At 50.5% G+C, this 14358-nt stretch overlaps 1 protein-coding gene and 1 pseudogene across 4 annotated transcripts in view; one reads left to right on the top strand and one right to left on the bottom strand.

Annotated features, from left to right (window-relative positions):
- LOC140425414 (N-acetyllactosaminide beta-1,6-N-acetylglucosaminyl-transferase-like) overlaps positions 1 to 12144 on the bottom strand; it is a 163547-nt gene extending 151403 nt beyond the window's left edge. For 2 of the 4 annotated variants that reach the window (XR_011947851.1, XR_011947852.1), the window contains exon 1: positions 10932 to 12144. Coding sequence is in view for 1 of the 4 variants with exons in the window: in XM_072509668.1 (XP_072365769.1) it covers positions 10932 to 11889 (958 nt within the window). In the remaining 3 variants the exon portion in view is untranslated. The remainder of the gene's footprint in view (positions 1 to 10931) is intronic. The other 2 variants (XR_011947853.1, XM_072509668.1) reach the window with 2 other exon arrangements.
- A 141-nt stretch (positions 12145 to 12285) lies between these two features.
- Positions 12286 to 12395, top strand: LOC140425881 (5S ribosomal RNA; annotated as a pseudogene).
- The last annotated feature ends 1963 nt before the right edge of the window (positions 12396 to 14358 follow it).

Here is a 14358-nt window from a genome sequence, read left to right as displayed (position 1 = left end):
TCGGCTTGAGCTGCAGCAATAGACAAAAGCGTCTTCCGGCATGCAGGCGGGGGAAGGGCAAGCTTAAAGCTGCAATCTGACTTGACTCTATCAAAGGTGAATTCTAGCAGCAGAGGGAACAACTGTGGAAAGATCTACCAAGGCCATTGAAGAAGCAGGGACGAGGCTTCCGGTGGCGGCCATGGAGGAGTAGGTCGCGCATTGGGCAGCTCCCGTCTGGAACGGACTTTCAGACCCTTTTCAGGAGTTTCCATAGACTTTTTGGGGCAGACTGGTGAAGCGAACACTGCCAAAAGGATTCCCTCTCGACTTCCGGTTGCGGCTATGCGGGGCTAGGCAGCTCCCGCTACCACGGACTTTCGGGCTCGTTAGAGGAGCCCCAACGGAACTTTTTTTTTTCTGACGCAACCCGTGGGGAAGGGAAGAGAGAGGTCCCCCTCCAACTTCTATGAAACGGACCAGAAGTGTAACGGCCAAAGGAGCGGCACTGGAGCAACGGGAGAAGCGAGGGAAAGAAAACAAAATGGCGGCGGCCAGGGACAAAGTGGAGCTGCAGGAGTTCATCAAGCGCTGCTTCGAGGAGCAGCGCGAGGAGATGCGCAAGGAGATGTTGGCGCCTGTGCTTTCGGCAATTGAAGGACTCGGGATCACCCAGAAGGCCCACAAAGCTAAGATCCAGGAGGTACAGAAAAGAGTCAGTCAGAATGAGGACGAGCTCGTGGGCCTGGCGGTGAGAGTGGAGCAGAACGAGGCGCTACACAAGAGGTGGGCGGGAAGACTCGAAGACCTGGTGAACAGGTCGAGGAGAAAGAATCTGCGAATCTTGGGTCTCCCTGAGGGAGTGGAGGGGGCTGATGCCGGGGCATACGCGAGCACGATGCTCGAGGCGATGATGGGCACGAAGGCCCCTTCGAGGCCGCTGGAGTTGGACGGGGCACATCGGGTGCTGGCGAAGAAGCCCCAGGCAAATGAGCCGCCAAGGGCGATGGTGGTGAGGCTCCACCATATCATGGACAGAGAGTGGGTCCTGAGATGGGCCAAGAAGGAGCGGAGCAGTAAGTGGGACAATGCAGAGATCCGAATGTACCTGGACTGGTGCACGGAGGTTGCAAAGCGGAGAGCGGGTTTCAACCGGGCCAAAGCGGCCTTGTACCGGAAAGAAGTGAAATTCGGAATGCTGCAGCCAGCGCGACTGTGGGTCACATACAAGGGCCAACACTATTACTTTGAAACACCTGAAGAGGCGTGGACCTTTGTACAAGCCGAAAAGTTGGACTCTAACTGAGGGTTTGTGAGGGTGGGGGGGGGGAAGTTTTGGGGTTTGATGTGTGATGGTTGTTGTATATAGGGGGTCAATCACGCGCAGGAAATGTTACATGGGCTGGGGGAGAGAGACAGGGAGCTGCGCCAGAGGGGGCAGAGCGGGCTTTGGAAAGGCGGGAAGGGGAACGAAGGAATGCATATGGATTGGGAGACTCCCACGCGGGGAGGTCAATGGGACGGCAGGGGAAGCCGGGGTCAGCAGGCGTCAGCTGACTTACGGGAGTGACATGGGGGGAGCAAAAAAAGCTAGACAGGGGTCTAGCGGGGGGGGGGGGGGGGGGGTTTGCTGCTGCACTGGCCAAAAGGGAATGGGACACAGAAGAGGTGGTCGGGACGGGGGTCCCCCCTCTGCTGGAGGGTGAGGGAGGCATGGACACGGGACGTGCCCAGAAAAGGAGATGGCTAGTCGGCGGGGCGTAGGGGTGGGGGGGGTGGTGAGAACACCTCCAATCCGGCTGATAACGTGGAATGTGAGGGGCCTGAATGGGCCGGTGAAGAGGGCTCGAGTGTTCGCGCACTTAAAGGGACTGAAGGCGGACGTGGCCATGATCCAAGAGACACACCTGAAGGTGGCGGACCAGGTCAGGCTAAGAAAGGGATGGGTAGGACAGGTATTCCACTCGGGACTGGACGCGAAGAATAGAGGGATGGCAATATTGGTGGGAAAGCGGGTGTCATTTGAGGCCAAGACTATTGTAGCGGACAATGGAGGGCGATATGTAATGGTGAGCGGTAGGCTGCAAGGGACGTGGGTGGTGTTGGTAAACATATACGCCCCAAACTGGGATGATGCAGGATTCATGAAGGGCATGTTGGGGCGCATTCCAGACCTGGAGATAGGAGGCCTGATAATGGGAGGGGACTTCAATACAGTGTTGGATCCAGCACTGGACTGCTCCAAATCAAGGACTGGAAAGAGGCCGGCGGCGGCCAAGGTACTTAGGGGGTTTATGGATCAGATGGGGGGAGTGGACCCATGGCGGTTTGCAAGGCCGCAGGCCAGGGAATTTTCTTTCTTCTCCCATGTACACAAAGCCTACTCCCGGATAGATTTCTTTGTTCTGGGTAGGGCGCTCATCCCAAGGGTGGAGGGGACGGAGTATTCAGCAATAGCCATTTCGGACCATGCCCCGCACTGGGTGGAACTGGAGCTGGGAGAGGAGAGGGACCAACGCCCGTTGTGGCGGCTGGATGTGGGACTGCTGGCGGACGAGGTGGTGTGTGGGAAGGTGAGGGGGTGTATCGAAAGGTACTTGGACGCCAACAACAACGGGGAGGTGCAGGTGGGGGTGGTATGGGAGGCGTTGAAGGCAGTGATCAGGGAAGAGCTAATTTCCATTAGGGCTCATAGGGAGAAGACAGAGGGTTTGGAAAGGGAGAGGTTAGTGGGGGAGATTTTGAGAGTGGACAGGAGACACGCAGAGGCCCCGGAGGAAAGGTTACTTGGGGAAAGACGACGGCTCCAGACGGAGTTTGACCTGTTGACCACAGGGAAGGTGGAGGCACAGTGGAGGAAAGCGCAGGGGGCGACCTACAAGTATGGGGAAAAGGCTAGTCGGATGCTGGCACACCAGCTCCGTAAGAGGATGGCAGCGAGGGAAATAGGTGGAGTCAAGGATGGAAGGGGAGCCACGGTGCGGAGTGCGACGAAAGTAAATGAGGCATTCAAGGCCTTCTCTGAGGGGCTGTACAGATCCCAGCCCCCAGCGGGAGAAGAGGGGATGAGACGATTCCTAGATCAGCTGAGATTCCCGAGGGTGGAGGAGCAAGAGGTCGCTGGTTTGGGGGCACCAATTGGGTTGGAGGAGCTGAGCAAGGGTTTGGGGAACATGCAGGCGGGGAAGGCCCCGGGACCGGACGGATTCCCGGTGGAGTTCTACAGGAAGTACGCAGACCAGGATTTGTAAAGGGCAGGCAACTAAACACCAATGTGCACCGGCTCTTAAACGTGATAATGATGCCATCGGAGGAGGGAGAGGCGGAGATAGTGGCAACTATGGACGCGGAGAAGGCCTTTGACCGAGTAGAGTGGGAGTACCTCTGGGAGGTGCTGCGTAGGTTTGGGTTCGATGTAGGGTTTATCAATTGGGTTAAGCTCCTTTACAGAGCCCTGATGGCGAGTGTTGTGACGAACCGGCGGAGGTCGGAGTACTTTCGACTATACCGAGGGACGAGGCAGGGGTGCCCCCTGTCCCCCCTGTTGTTCGCATTGGCGATCGAACCATTGGCCATGTCATTGAGGGAGTCTAATAAATGGAGGGGGGTGGTCCGAGGGGGAGAAGAGCATCTGGTGTCGCTATATGCGGATGACCTGTTGCTGTACGTGGCGGATCCAATGGAGGGGATGGTGGAGGTCATGCAGACTCTAAGGGAGTTTGGGGAGTTTTCGGGCTATAAGCTCAATGTAGGGAAGAGTGAGCTCTTTGTATTACAGGCGGGGGACCAAGAAAGAGGGATAGGGGACTTACCGCTGAGGAGGGCGGAGGGGAGCTTTCGGTATCTGGGGATCCAGATAGCCAGGAGTTGGGGGACCCTACATAAACTGAATCTGACGAGGTTGGTGGAGCAAATGAAGGAGGATTTCAAATGATGGGACATGTTACCGCTCTCGCTGGCGGGTAGAGCGCAGTCGGTCAAAATGGTCGTCCTTCCGAGGTTTCTGTTTGTGTTTCAGTGCCTTCCCATCGTGATCACTAAGGCCTTTTTTAAGAGAGTAGGCAGGAGTATTATGGGGTTTGTGTGGGCGAATAAGACCCCGAGAGTAAGGAGAGTGTTCCTAGAACGCAGTAGGGACCGAGGAGGGTTGGCGCTGCCAAACCTGGGGAGCTACTACTGGGCAGCAAATGTGGCGATGATCCGCAAGTGGGTTATGGAGGGAGAGGGGGCGGCATGGAAGAGGATGGAGGTGGCGTCCTGTAAAGGAACGAGCCTGGGGGCGCTGGTAGAATATTTGAAGGGTAAATGGGAGGAGGAGCTGGGGGAGGAGATCGAGGAAGGTCTGTGGGCTGATGCCCTAGGTAGGGTTAATTCCTCCTCCTCGTGTGCCAGGCTCAGCCTGATACAATTTAAGGTGGTGCACAGAGCGCACTTGATGGGGGCGAGGTTGAGTAGGTTCTTTGGGGTGGAGGACAGATGTGGAAGGTGCTCAGGGAGCCCGGCGAACCATGTCCATATGTTTTGGTCATGCCCGGCACTGGAGGGGTTCTGGAGAGGAGTGGCGGGAGCAATATCTCAGGTGGTGAAAGTCCGGGTCAAACCAAGCTGGGGGCTAGCAATATTTGGAGTAGTGGACGAACCGGGAGTGCAGGAGGCGAAAGAGGCCGGCATTCTGGCCTTTGCGTCCCTAGTAGCCCGGCGAAGGATCTTGCTAATGTGGAAGGAGGCGAAGCCCCCCAGCCTGGATAAATGATATGCCTGGGTTCATAAAGTTGGAGAGGATTAAGTTCGCCTTGAGAGGGTCTGCGCAGGGGTTCTACAGGCGGTGGCAACCGTTCCTAGACTATCTTGCGGAGCGTTAGAGGAAGGTCGGTCAGCAGCAGCAGCAACCTTGGGGGGGGGGGGGAAAGGGGGAACATGTCCTTGGGGGGACGGGGGGGGGGGGGGGCCTGCCTGGGAGGGTGGATGAGCAAGAGATAACATGAAGGGTTGGGGAAACTGGCACGTACGGGTGAGGGCCAGTGTACAAAGCTGTGTAAAAATATAATTTTGTCATGTATATATCTTGCTCTGCGTGATTTCTCTTTTTTTTTTGTTACCGGGGGGGGGGGGGGGGGGGGGGGTATTGTTTGTAAGGGAGAAAAATGGTGTTAAAAAACTTTAATAAATATATATATTTTTTTTTTAAACAAATTGGCCCAACATTTCTTTTACTACAAGTGTGCTTATAAGACAACTTTTTGGTTCCCTTTTATGCTAAAACTAATATAACCAACCAGCATCTATAGACCCACAGGTCACATTTCCATAATCACATCAGGTCACATTCGCTGAAGAAATCATTTGATACAGTGTTCTATTATTTCACAACAATCGAGCAACATGAAAAATATGCAAGTCTGCATTTGACACAGAATTGCATATTAAGAAGTAGGTGGCATAGTGGACTGGGGAAATTATTCTATTAGCGTGGGAGCCTGGGATAAAGTTCAGTCTATCTTTCTTTAAAGTGTCCCACAGGTAATTAATTATGAAAGATTCGACTTGGCTTCCAGCAAGAACACAGCAAAACATGACCATCACAACTGATGAGGGCACAAGGATTGCACATGAGAAGTGGAAAACAGAAAATTACACTGGGGGTGGGGTAGGAGTGTCCTCTTGGGCATGTAGGGGGGAAATGCACATTGTTGCAGCACAGCATAGATCCCACCAGCTGCACCAGATTGTGGGAGTGTTCCATTATCCAGCATTTAAATCATTCATCTGCTGAGCACAGAATTCACTCATTGTAACCCAACACTGATGATCTGTGTGCATTGTGTTCTTGAGAATATTGATTGAAAGCATTCACATTGATACTATGCTGGCACTTTGTATCATTTGCTTGAATATACTGACATACAAGCAGTCTATTTGGTATTTGGATTACAAAGAACATGATCCCCAAAGGATCGAATAAAAGCACATGGCTCTCAATTTACTCTTGACGGAAGGTTTTGAAGTTTTCTGGGAGCCATATATCAACGTGGAATCATTTTACTACACATTTGGCCTTGGAATTATGTCCTATTTACACAGTGGAATCTGACCACATCAACGTTTATCGTTCCTTCCATCTCAAGACTTTCTCCTCACAACTCTTGAAATACATCATGCTGCATAAGGCTTCTGTGGGCCAGAAATTCCACATATCTTTCCCATTATGTTGCCCGGTCTGTTTTTCCCCCGTTAGTACTGACGGCAGCCTCCCCAGGCAATAGTCACTGGCTATTGGGAGTTAACAACGCAGAGAATAGTACTTCCCCCAGAGGGGAGAAAAGTATGCTCTCAGGAAAAATCAAGTTCCATCTCTTCACCTGAAAGCTGAAAATGCGAAACGAGTTTCCATTGATCTGGAAAGGTGTTTACAGTGGTTAGCACTGTTGCTTCACAGCACCAGGGTCCCAGGTTCGATTCCCGGTTGGGTCGCCGTCTGTGCGGAGTCCGCACGTTCTCCCCATGTCTGCATGGGTTTCTTCCGGGTGCTCCGGTTTCCTCCCACAAGTCCCGAAAGACACGCTGTTAGGTAATTTGGACATTCTGAATTCTACATACAGTGTGCCTAAACAGGCGCCGGAATGTGGCAACTAGGGAATTTTCATAATAATTTAATTGCAGTGTTAATGTAAGCCGACTTGTTACAATAATAAAGATTATAAACTCTTGGCATTTGGATTTTCACCATGAACAGAAAATAATTTAACTGCAGCAGGAATGTCATTCAGTGGGATAAAGAACATTCCTTTAATTCGTAGTTTTATATAATGGAATTATTTTTGGCAACAGAGGTCGATCATGTGGTCAGGAACCAAACTGCTGCCAATTTTGTTCAACCAAATTTAACAAAATACAACAAATTTAAAACAGAATGCCATTGCAGAAGTGCAATAAACAACAATGTTAAAAGTAAAAAAACACTTCACTTTTCACCCATGTATTCCTCCTCTCATGGAACCTTTGCCTCATTGCTTCATCTTTTTTTAAAATAAATTTAGAGCACCCAATTATCTTTTCCCAATTAAGGGGCAATTTCGCGTGGCCAATCCACCTAACCTGCACATCTTTGGGTTGTGGGGGTGAGACCCACGCAGACACGGGTGCAAACTCCACACGGACAGTGACCTGGGGCCGGGATCAAACACGGGTCATCAGCACTGTGTGGCAGCAGTCTTAACAACTGTGCTGCCATGCTGTACAATTGTTTCATCTCTAAATGGCTTCGCCCATCCCAACACTTTGATTGTCTTTGACCCCCAAATTCTATTTTTTTCTTCTCTTCTATCTTTAGCCTATTCAGCATTATGTTCTCTGTTCTACCAGAGGTGAGTTAGGAAAACACTTTCTCCAGATCTTCTGTAGAATAGATAATATTCTAGATTCAAAGATGTTAATGTCCGCAACATGTAGAACTGTGTTATGTGGGTCGTAATGTCCCCTGTTGTAACTTATATTTATGGGATCTGAGCATGGGCACCAGTAGTTGATATTGTGCTTGCTGCTGTTGGGTAGCCACTTGACTTTGGAAATACTGAATATGTCACAATATAAGCACAAAATTAAGCTCATGTTCTAATACTTAAAGTTTAGAAACAGACTTAAAAGTATAGAAAATTCCAGATGTATTATTACTGGGTGGCAAATGTAGAGACGGTACGGAGCCAGTGGTATATAGAGCGCACCTTACATGGGTGAGGATGAGCAGGCTCTTTGAGGGGGTAGAAGATGTATGTGAATGTTTCAGGGATGGGGGGGAAAAAAAATCGCAAACCACGTTCATATGTTTTGGTCCAGTCCAAATCTGGAGGATTACTGGAAGGAGGTTTTTAGGGTAATCTCTAAAGTGGTGCACATGAAACTCGACCCGGGCCCTCGGGAGGCTATATTCGGGGTGTCAGACCAGACGGGGTTGGAAACAGGTGGGAAGCAGATGTTGTAGCCTTCGCCTCATTGATCGCCCAAAGTTGGGATGGAGATCAACCTCAACCCTGTGCCATGGCATGGCGGGGGACCTGCTGGAATTCTTGACTCTTGAGAAGGTCAAATTTGAATGGAGGGGAAGGGTGGAGGGGGTTCCACAATTCATGGGCGTTATTCATTATGCACTTTCGAGAATTGGATTACATCGAAAATGGGGGGGGGGGGGGGGGGGGGGCGACTGTTTGTGTTAATGGTAACTATGGGTGATTCCTGATTTATTTTTGTTATTTGTTTATGTTAACATGTGGGCTGCTGTTTAGGAGTTTGGTGGGAAGATGGGATTGTTGTTATTGATATGGGGATTGACATTGCATTCGTTACTGATTATTTTTTTTATTGTTGGTGGGTGTAAATTTGGGAGAAAATGTGAAAAAGGAGAATAAATATATTTTAAAAAGGCATAGAAAATTACATTTCTCCATGCAAGGCTGCACAGCTTAGGTATCAATACAAGGTCATTTAAAACCAATCGCTTCAAACCTTAATAATTAGGGCGGCACGGTAGCACAGTGGTTAGTATTGTTGCTTCACAACGCCAGAGTCCCAAGTTCAATTCCCGCTTGGGTCACTGTCTGTGTGGAGTCTGCATGTTCTCCCAGTGTCTGCGTGGGTTTCCTCCTGGTGCTCCGGTTTCCTCCCACAAGTTAGGTGAACTGGACATTCTGAATTCTCCCTCTGAGTAGCCGAGTAAGCGCCGAAGTGTGGCGACTGGGGATTTTCACAGTAACTTTAATCTGCAGACTCCGCACAGTGACACAAGCTAGAATCGAACCTGGGACCATTGGCGCTGCGATTTCAACAGTGCTAACCACTGTGCTCCCTCCATCAACATCATAAAATCTGATTATCTGGCCTTTTCGCTGTTGTTTGCGGGAGTTAGCTGAGCACACATTGGCTGTGGTGTTTCCAACATTAAAACAGTGGCAATACTTCAAAAAGTACTTCATTGGCTGAAAAGCACTCTGGGATGTCCGATGGGCATGAAAGCAATTATAGAACATGGAATATACAGTGCAGAAGGAGGCCATTTGGCCCATCCAGTCTGCACTGATCCACTTAAGCCCTCACTTCCACCCCATCCCTGTAACCCAACAACCCCTCCCAACCTTTTTTGGTCACTGAGGGCAATTTATACAAGTTAAGATAGAATCATACAACGGTTAACAGCATAGCATGCGGCCACTCGGCCCGTCGTCTCCGTGCACGTCTTTGGGCTGTGGGAGGAAACCGGAGCACCCGGAGAAAACCCACGCAGACACGGGGAAAACATGCGGACTCCGCGCAGACAGTGACCCAGCGGGTAATCGAACTGGGACCCTGGCGCTGTGAAGCCACAGTGCTATCCATTTGTGCTACCATGCTGCCCGGCACGTTATATAAAAAGACACTTTCTTTTCACTTTGACAGCATCTCATTATGGTGAATGTGCTAGGTAAACTGTACCTGATGAACAAAGTGACCCAATGTACTCCTGGGGCTACTGTGCCAACAGGAATCACATCAGGGCCAAAACACGAGAGTGTGCTGTAACTGGTTTCTGCTATAACTGGTTTCTGCTATATTGCTGCCATCTCAAGCTTCAGCAAAATGTTTCTGAAACACGGAACATTTGGCTGTGGAAAGCCATGGACAGGATTCTTGGACACCCCAGATAAACAACTGAAATCGGTCAGCGGAAATACCATTTGCTTCATTACGGGTCAGAGGAAACAAGCTGTGCGCAGTCAGTAAAAAGGGTTAAAGAGTTGAGAGCAACAGATCTCCAGTTACACTGATGCAGAGGACTGCAAATGACTGACTTAGACCAGAATTCAGTATAAACATCTGGTCACACGCCAACTGATTGATGCTTTGCACTCTGGCAGATGCAACGGTTAGGAAACCAGGGCAAAGTTCTAAAGCAAAAACAACTTCAATCTTCCTCGCCTTCAGGTGATGTTTGACTTTGCATTATTTTATACAAGTTAAGATAGAATCGTACAACGGTTAACAACACAGCATGCAGCCACTCGGCCCGTCGTCTCCGTGCTGGTGTTCTGCAAGAATAGCTCAGCCAGTGCCTTTTTCAAGAAAAAAAATGAATAAAGCAACCCAAAATTGCAACCTTTGCTCTGGATAAAAATTTAAAGCAACCAGGACAAAATAAAATGAAAGGCTAGATTAGAAAAAAAAATCCTTTCCCTCAAGAAAGTTCCGGTAAGATTTGAGAATTATTTACATAGAATTTACAGGGCAGAAGGAGACCATTCGGCCCTTGAATCTGCACCGGTCCTTGGAAAGAGAACGCTACTTAAACCCACGCCTCACCTTCTCCACGTAACCCAGTAACCGCACTTTTTGGACACTAAGGGCCAATCCGCCTAACGTGCACATCTTTGTACTGTGGGAGGAAACTGGAGCACCTGAGGAAACCCACACAGACACGGGGAGAACGTGCAGACTCCGCACAGACAGTGACCCAGGAGGGAATCGAGCCTGGGACCCTGGAGCTGTGAAGCAAATGTGCTAACCACTGTGCTACCGTGCTGCCCTGAAGCAAGCTGCTGTGGAAGCAGGTGCCATTCATTATTTTAAAAGGGAAATTAATTAGTTGTGGGCGGGGATTTAGATTATTTCACAGTCAGAAGTTTTACAACACCAGGTTAAAGTTCAACAAGTTTGTTTCCAATCACTAGCTTTCGGAGCACAGGTGAGGAAGGAGCTGCGCTCCGAAAGCTAGTGATTCGAAACAAACCTGTTGGACTTTAACTTAGTGTTGCAAGACGTTTTACTGTGCTCACCCCAGTCCAACGCTGGCATCTCCACATCAAAGATTATTTCACTCTAATGCCCATGTAGCTTGGATTGCTGATTCTAACAGCACTCAGGTTAATTGGGACGGGGTAAGTTAGTTCGGGAGCTCCCAGTCCCCCTGTGCCAAGGGTCAGCTGTACCTGCGATGCGGTTTAAGGTGACCCAGTAATGCTCATCGGGGCTGTACGTGTCCCTCGACCACTGCAGCAGGTCCTTGGCCCGCTGGTCCCGCAGCACGAAGTGGACGAACTCCCTGGTCAGGGCGTAGTAAGCGGAGCCGAAGTAGAGGCGGAGGCCGTGCGGCACGCCGGCCGTCTTCCTGGCCTGGGTCTTGATCACGTAGGACTGTCCGGGGGAGATGTGCTCCCGGTGGACGTGGCTGGTCCTCGGCTTCATGTGCTCGGGCTGCAGGATGCCGGGGGTGATGTTCTTGTCCCGCCACGGCTGGCTCTTGAGGAAGCGCACCAGCTCCCGGTTGGTTTTCAGCGGGTAGTCCTGGCCGCACAGGTTGATGGCGTACCGCCAGCGGAGGCGGGGGCGCGCCAGCTCCTGCATGCAGTTGAGGTCGGCCTGCAGCCGGGAGAAGCCGCCGTACACCACCGCCTCGCTGCGGGAGGCCACGAAGACGTTGCCGAAGCAGGCGGCCAGCTGCCCGACCCCCCGCCGGAAAGCCGCCGACGTCTTGTTGTCGACGTGTATGCAGTAGATGTTGTGCGGCGCGTAGATGGCGCGGAGCAGCCACTCCAGGGTGTCCAGGTCCTTGTGCACGGCCAGGATGTAAGCCAGCGGGAAGTCCGCCTCCTCCCGGGACAGGGTCTGCCTGATGTACGAGTGCGAAGCCAGCAGCCGCGAGCAGTTCCGCTCCGGCCCCGGCTCGGGACGGTGCAGCTGCTCGCACTCGGCGCCCAGCCCCAGCGCTGCCGCCTTGCCCTGGAAGAGCGCGGCGCACAGCTCGTCCGGGTAGTCGCCGCAGCCGGCACGGTCGAAGCTCCAGCCCTGGGGCACGGGCCGCTTGACTCTGCCCGTGATGTAGATGCAGAGGCAGACGGCAGCGCTCACAGCGGCGCACAGCAGGAAGCTCCACTTGGCCGCGTTCATTTGCCTCCCTTTGCCTGCCCGCTTTCAGTCCCTGCGCTCTCCCATTGCCTGCGCCTCCAGCCAGCCAGCCTGCCGCCTCACACTCCACCCCATCCCTCCTCCGTCCAGCATTGGCTGCCCCGCCACCCTCTCTGCAGAGACATACACACTGCTCCACCCACCAGGCCAGCAGCACACCGGCACAGGCACGTCAACCACTGTCACTGCCAGCTGCTTTTCCTGAAACTCTGCTCGAAGTCTGAGTCTCCCACTCTCCGCGGACACTGAGTGCGTCCAGGCCTTCGGCGTCAACCATGTTTTTGTCTCAGTCTCCCTACAGTTACACTGACATCATTAGATCACCCACCCCAAACCTGATCAAACCCATTCTTTCTCCCAGGATACTTTCACAGACGAGCCTACGGCCATACTAGTCTGAAAACGGCTGATCTCGGAAGTTAAGCAGACCCAGCCCTGGTTAGTACTTGGATGGGGGAACCACTTGAGAATACCAGGTGCAGTAGGCTCCTAAAATACTGCTTTCACACACCAGGACTGCCCGTCGTTTAGTTCATATATTCGGAAGAGTTCTACATTTCCCACACTACTATGGGAGCTTTTATTTCAGAGAATAGTTTACAGCACAGAAGGAGTCTGTTAACAATAATAATCTTTATGCGTGTCACAAGTAGTCTTACATTAATACTTACAGGAAGGAGCAGCGCTCCGAAAGCTAGTGACATCGAAACAAACCTGTTGGACTTTAACCTGGTGTTGTAAGACTTCATACTGTGCTCACCCCAGTCCAACGCCGGCATCTCCACATCATGGTTACATTAATACTGTCATGAAGTTGCTGTGAATTCGGTCCATCGTGTCTATGCTGGCCTCTGGAGGGATGATTCAACTAGTGCCTTTGTCCCGTCACCCTGGAACTTTTTTTTCATTTTTAGATTGAAGTAGGCCCTTTTCCAAGACCATATTTTTATCTCATCTCATCAAACATTCTTCATTTATGAAACTGTTTTATTGGACTGATTGGCACCGTTTAACATTTATTGGAGTTTTATTGGACTGATTGGCACCGTTTATAATATAATGTGCCCACAATGCAGAAGGGGACACCCAGATGGACATTTGTTTAAATCCCCTTCTGCAGTGATGGAAGACACTTGTTCTGCCCAGCAATAGCACAAAGCTGCATCTTAAAACGGCCCCATGGCCAGGAGATCGGGTTATCTGCGAGTCAAGACCCTGGCAGTGGGATATATGGCACAACTGTATTGCAAAGACTGATGAAAGAATGAAATAATATATTAATAAAATGGCCAAGGCAGGCAAAGAAACCAGAATAGAAGGAATAAAAGAAATGTATAGATTAGATTAGCGTCCCCCCACACGCACAGCAGGACAAAGATGACATTAACACCACATCTAGCAAACACAGAAACAAAAGCATAGCACAGCCACAGACATCGGAGGTCGATTTAGTTAAGGAGACAAATCAGGGAGATAATGGGAAACACATTAGAGAAGGGAAGGACACTGAAGCAAGCACAGATAATCTCATCAACACGAACACACTCCATACAGATGCACAGTACGAAGTCTTACAACACCAGGTTAAAGTCCAACAGGTTTGTTTCGATGTCACTAGCTTTCGGAGCGCTGCTCCTTCCTCAGGTGAATCATACAGATGCAAATTGACAAGGGAGGGACACCGGAGCGAGCACAGATAATCTCATCAACATGGATACACACCATACAGATGCAAATTGACAAAGATGCATATTCTCAGTTTAAACCTGTCTGAGAGATCTAAATCAAAACTACCCTTTAACTATTATGTATGAGCAAATGTTCCCGCTCGAATTTGGATTCCGATAAAAATCCAGAGCGAATGTGTAATTGTTGAGATCAACGTGGACCAAGCCACTGTTTCTGAGCTGGCTGCGTGGGTCCCCCTGAAGGCTTCAGTAATTGTACAATAAAGAACAACGCTTTGATCCTTGCCTTGAGACGCGGCCTCTTGACTGCACTGGTACAAGGGATTTTTCCCTACAACAAGATAATTATCTAATTCCCTTTTGAAGGTCACAATTGGCCTTTCGTTCTCCATGTTCTCAGGCAATGGTGTTGCAGATCCTAAACCACTCACCGTGTGATAAAGATTTTCCTCAGTTCCCCATTGATTCTTTTGCTAATTGCCTTCAATCTGTGCCTCCCTCCTTAAGAGCATTTTAGGTGTACTTGCACCAAATGGACCACAGTGGTTCAAGAAGACAGCTCACCACCACCTTCTCACGGGCAATTAGGGATGGGAAATAAATGCTGGCCCAGCCCACGATGCACGATGCCCACATCCCAAGAAAAACCCTTCGCCTTTTTGGAGCACATTGGCGGGGGAGGGGGGCGGGGCGGGGAGTGCAGACAATTGGTGATTTTTAAAATCCAAGTGAAAAGTACTTTTCTTTTATCTCTCAGGTACAT

The sequence above is a fragment of the Scyliorhinus torazame genome, chromosome 6 (assembly GCF_047496885.1).
Source record: "Scyliorhinus torazame isolate Kashiwa2021f chromosome 6, sScyTor2.1, whole genome shotgun sequence".
Taxonomy (NCBI): Eukaryota; Metazoa; Chordata; class Chondrichthyes; order Carcharhiniformes; family Scyliorhinidae; genus Scyliorhinus; species Scyliorhinus torazame.
This window is presented reverse-complemented; position numbering and strand designations above follow the sequence as displayed.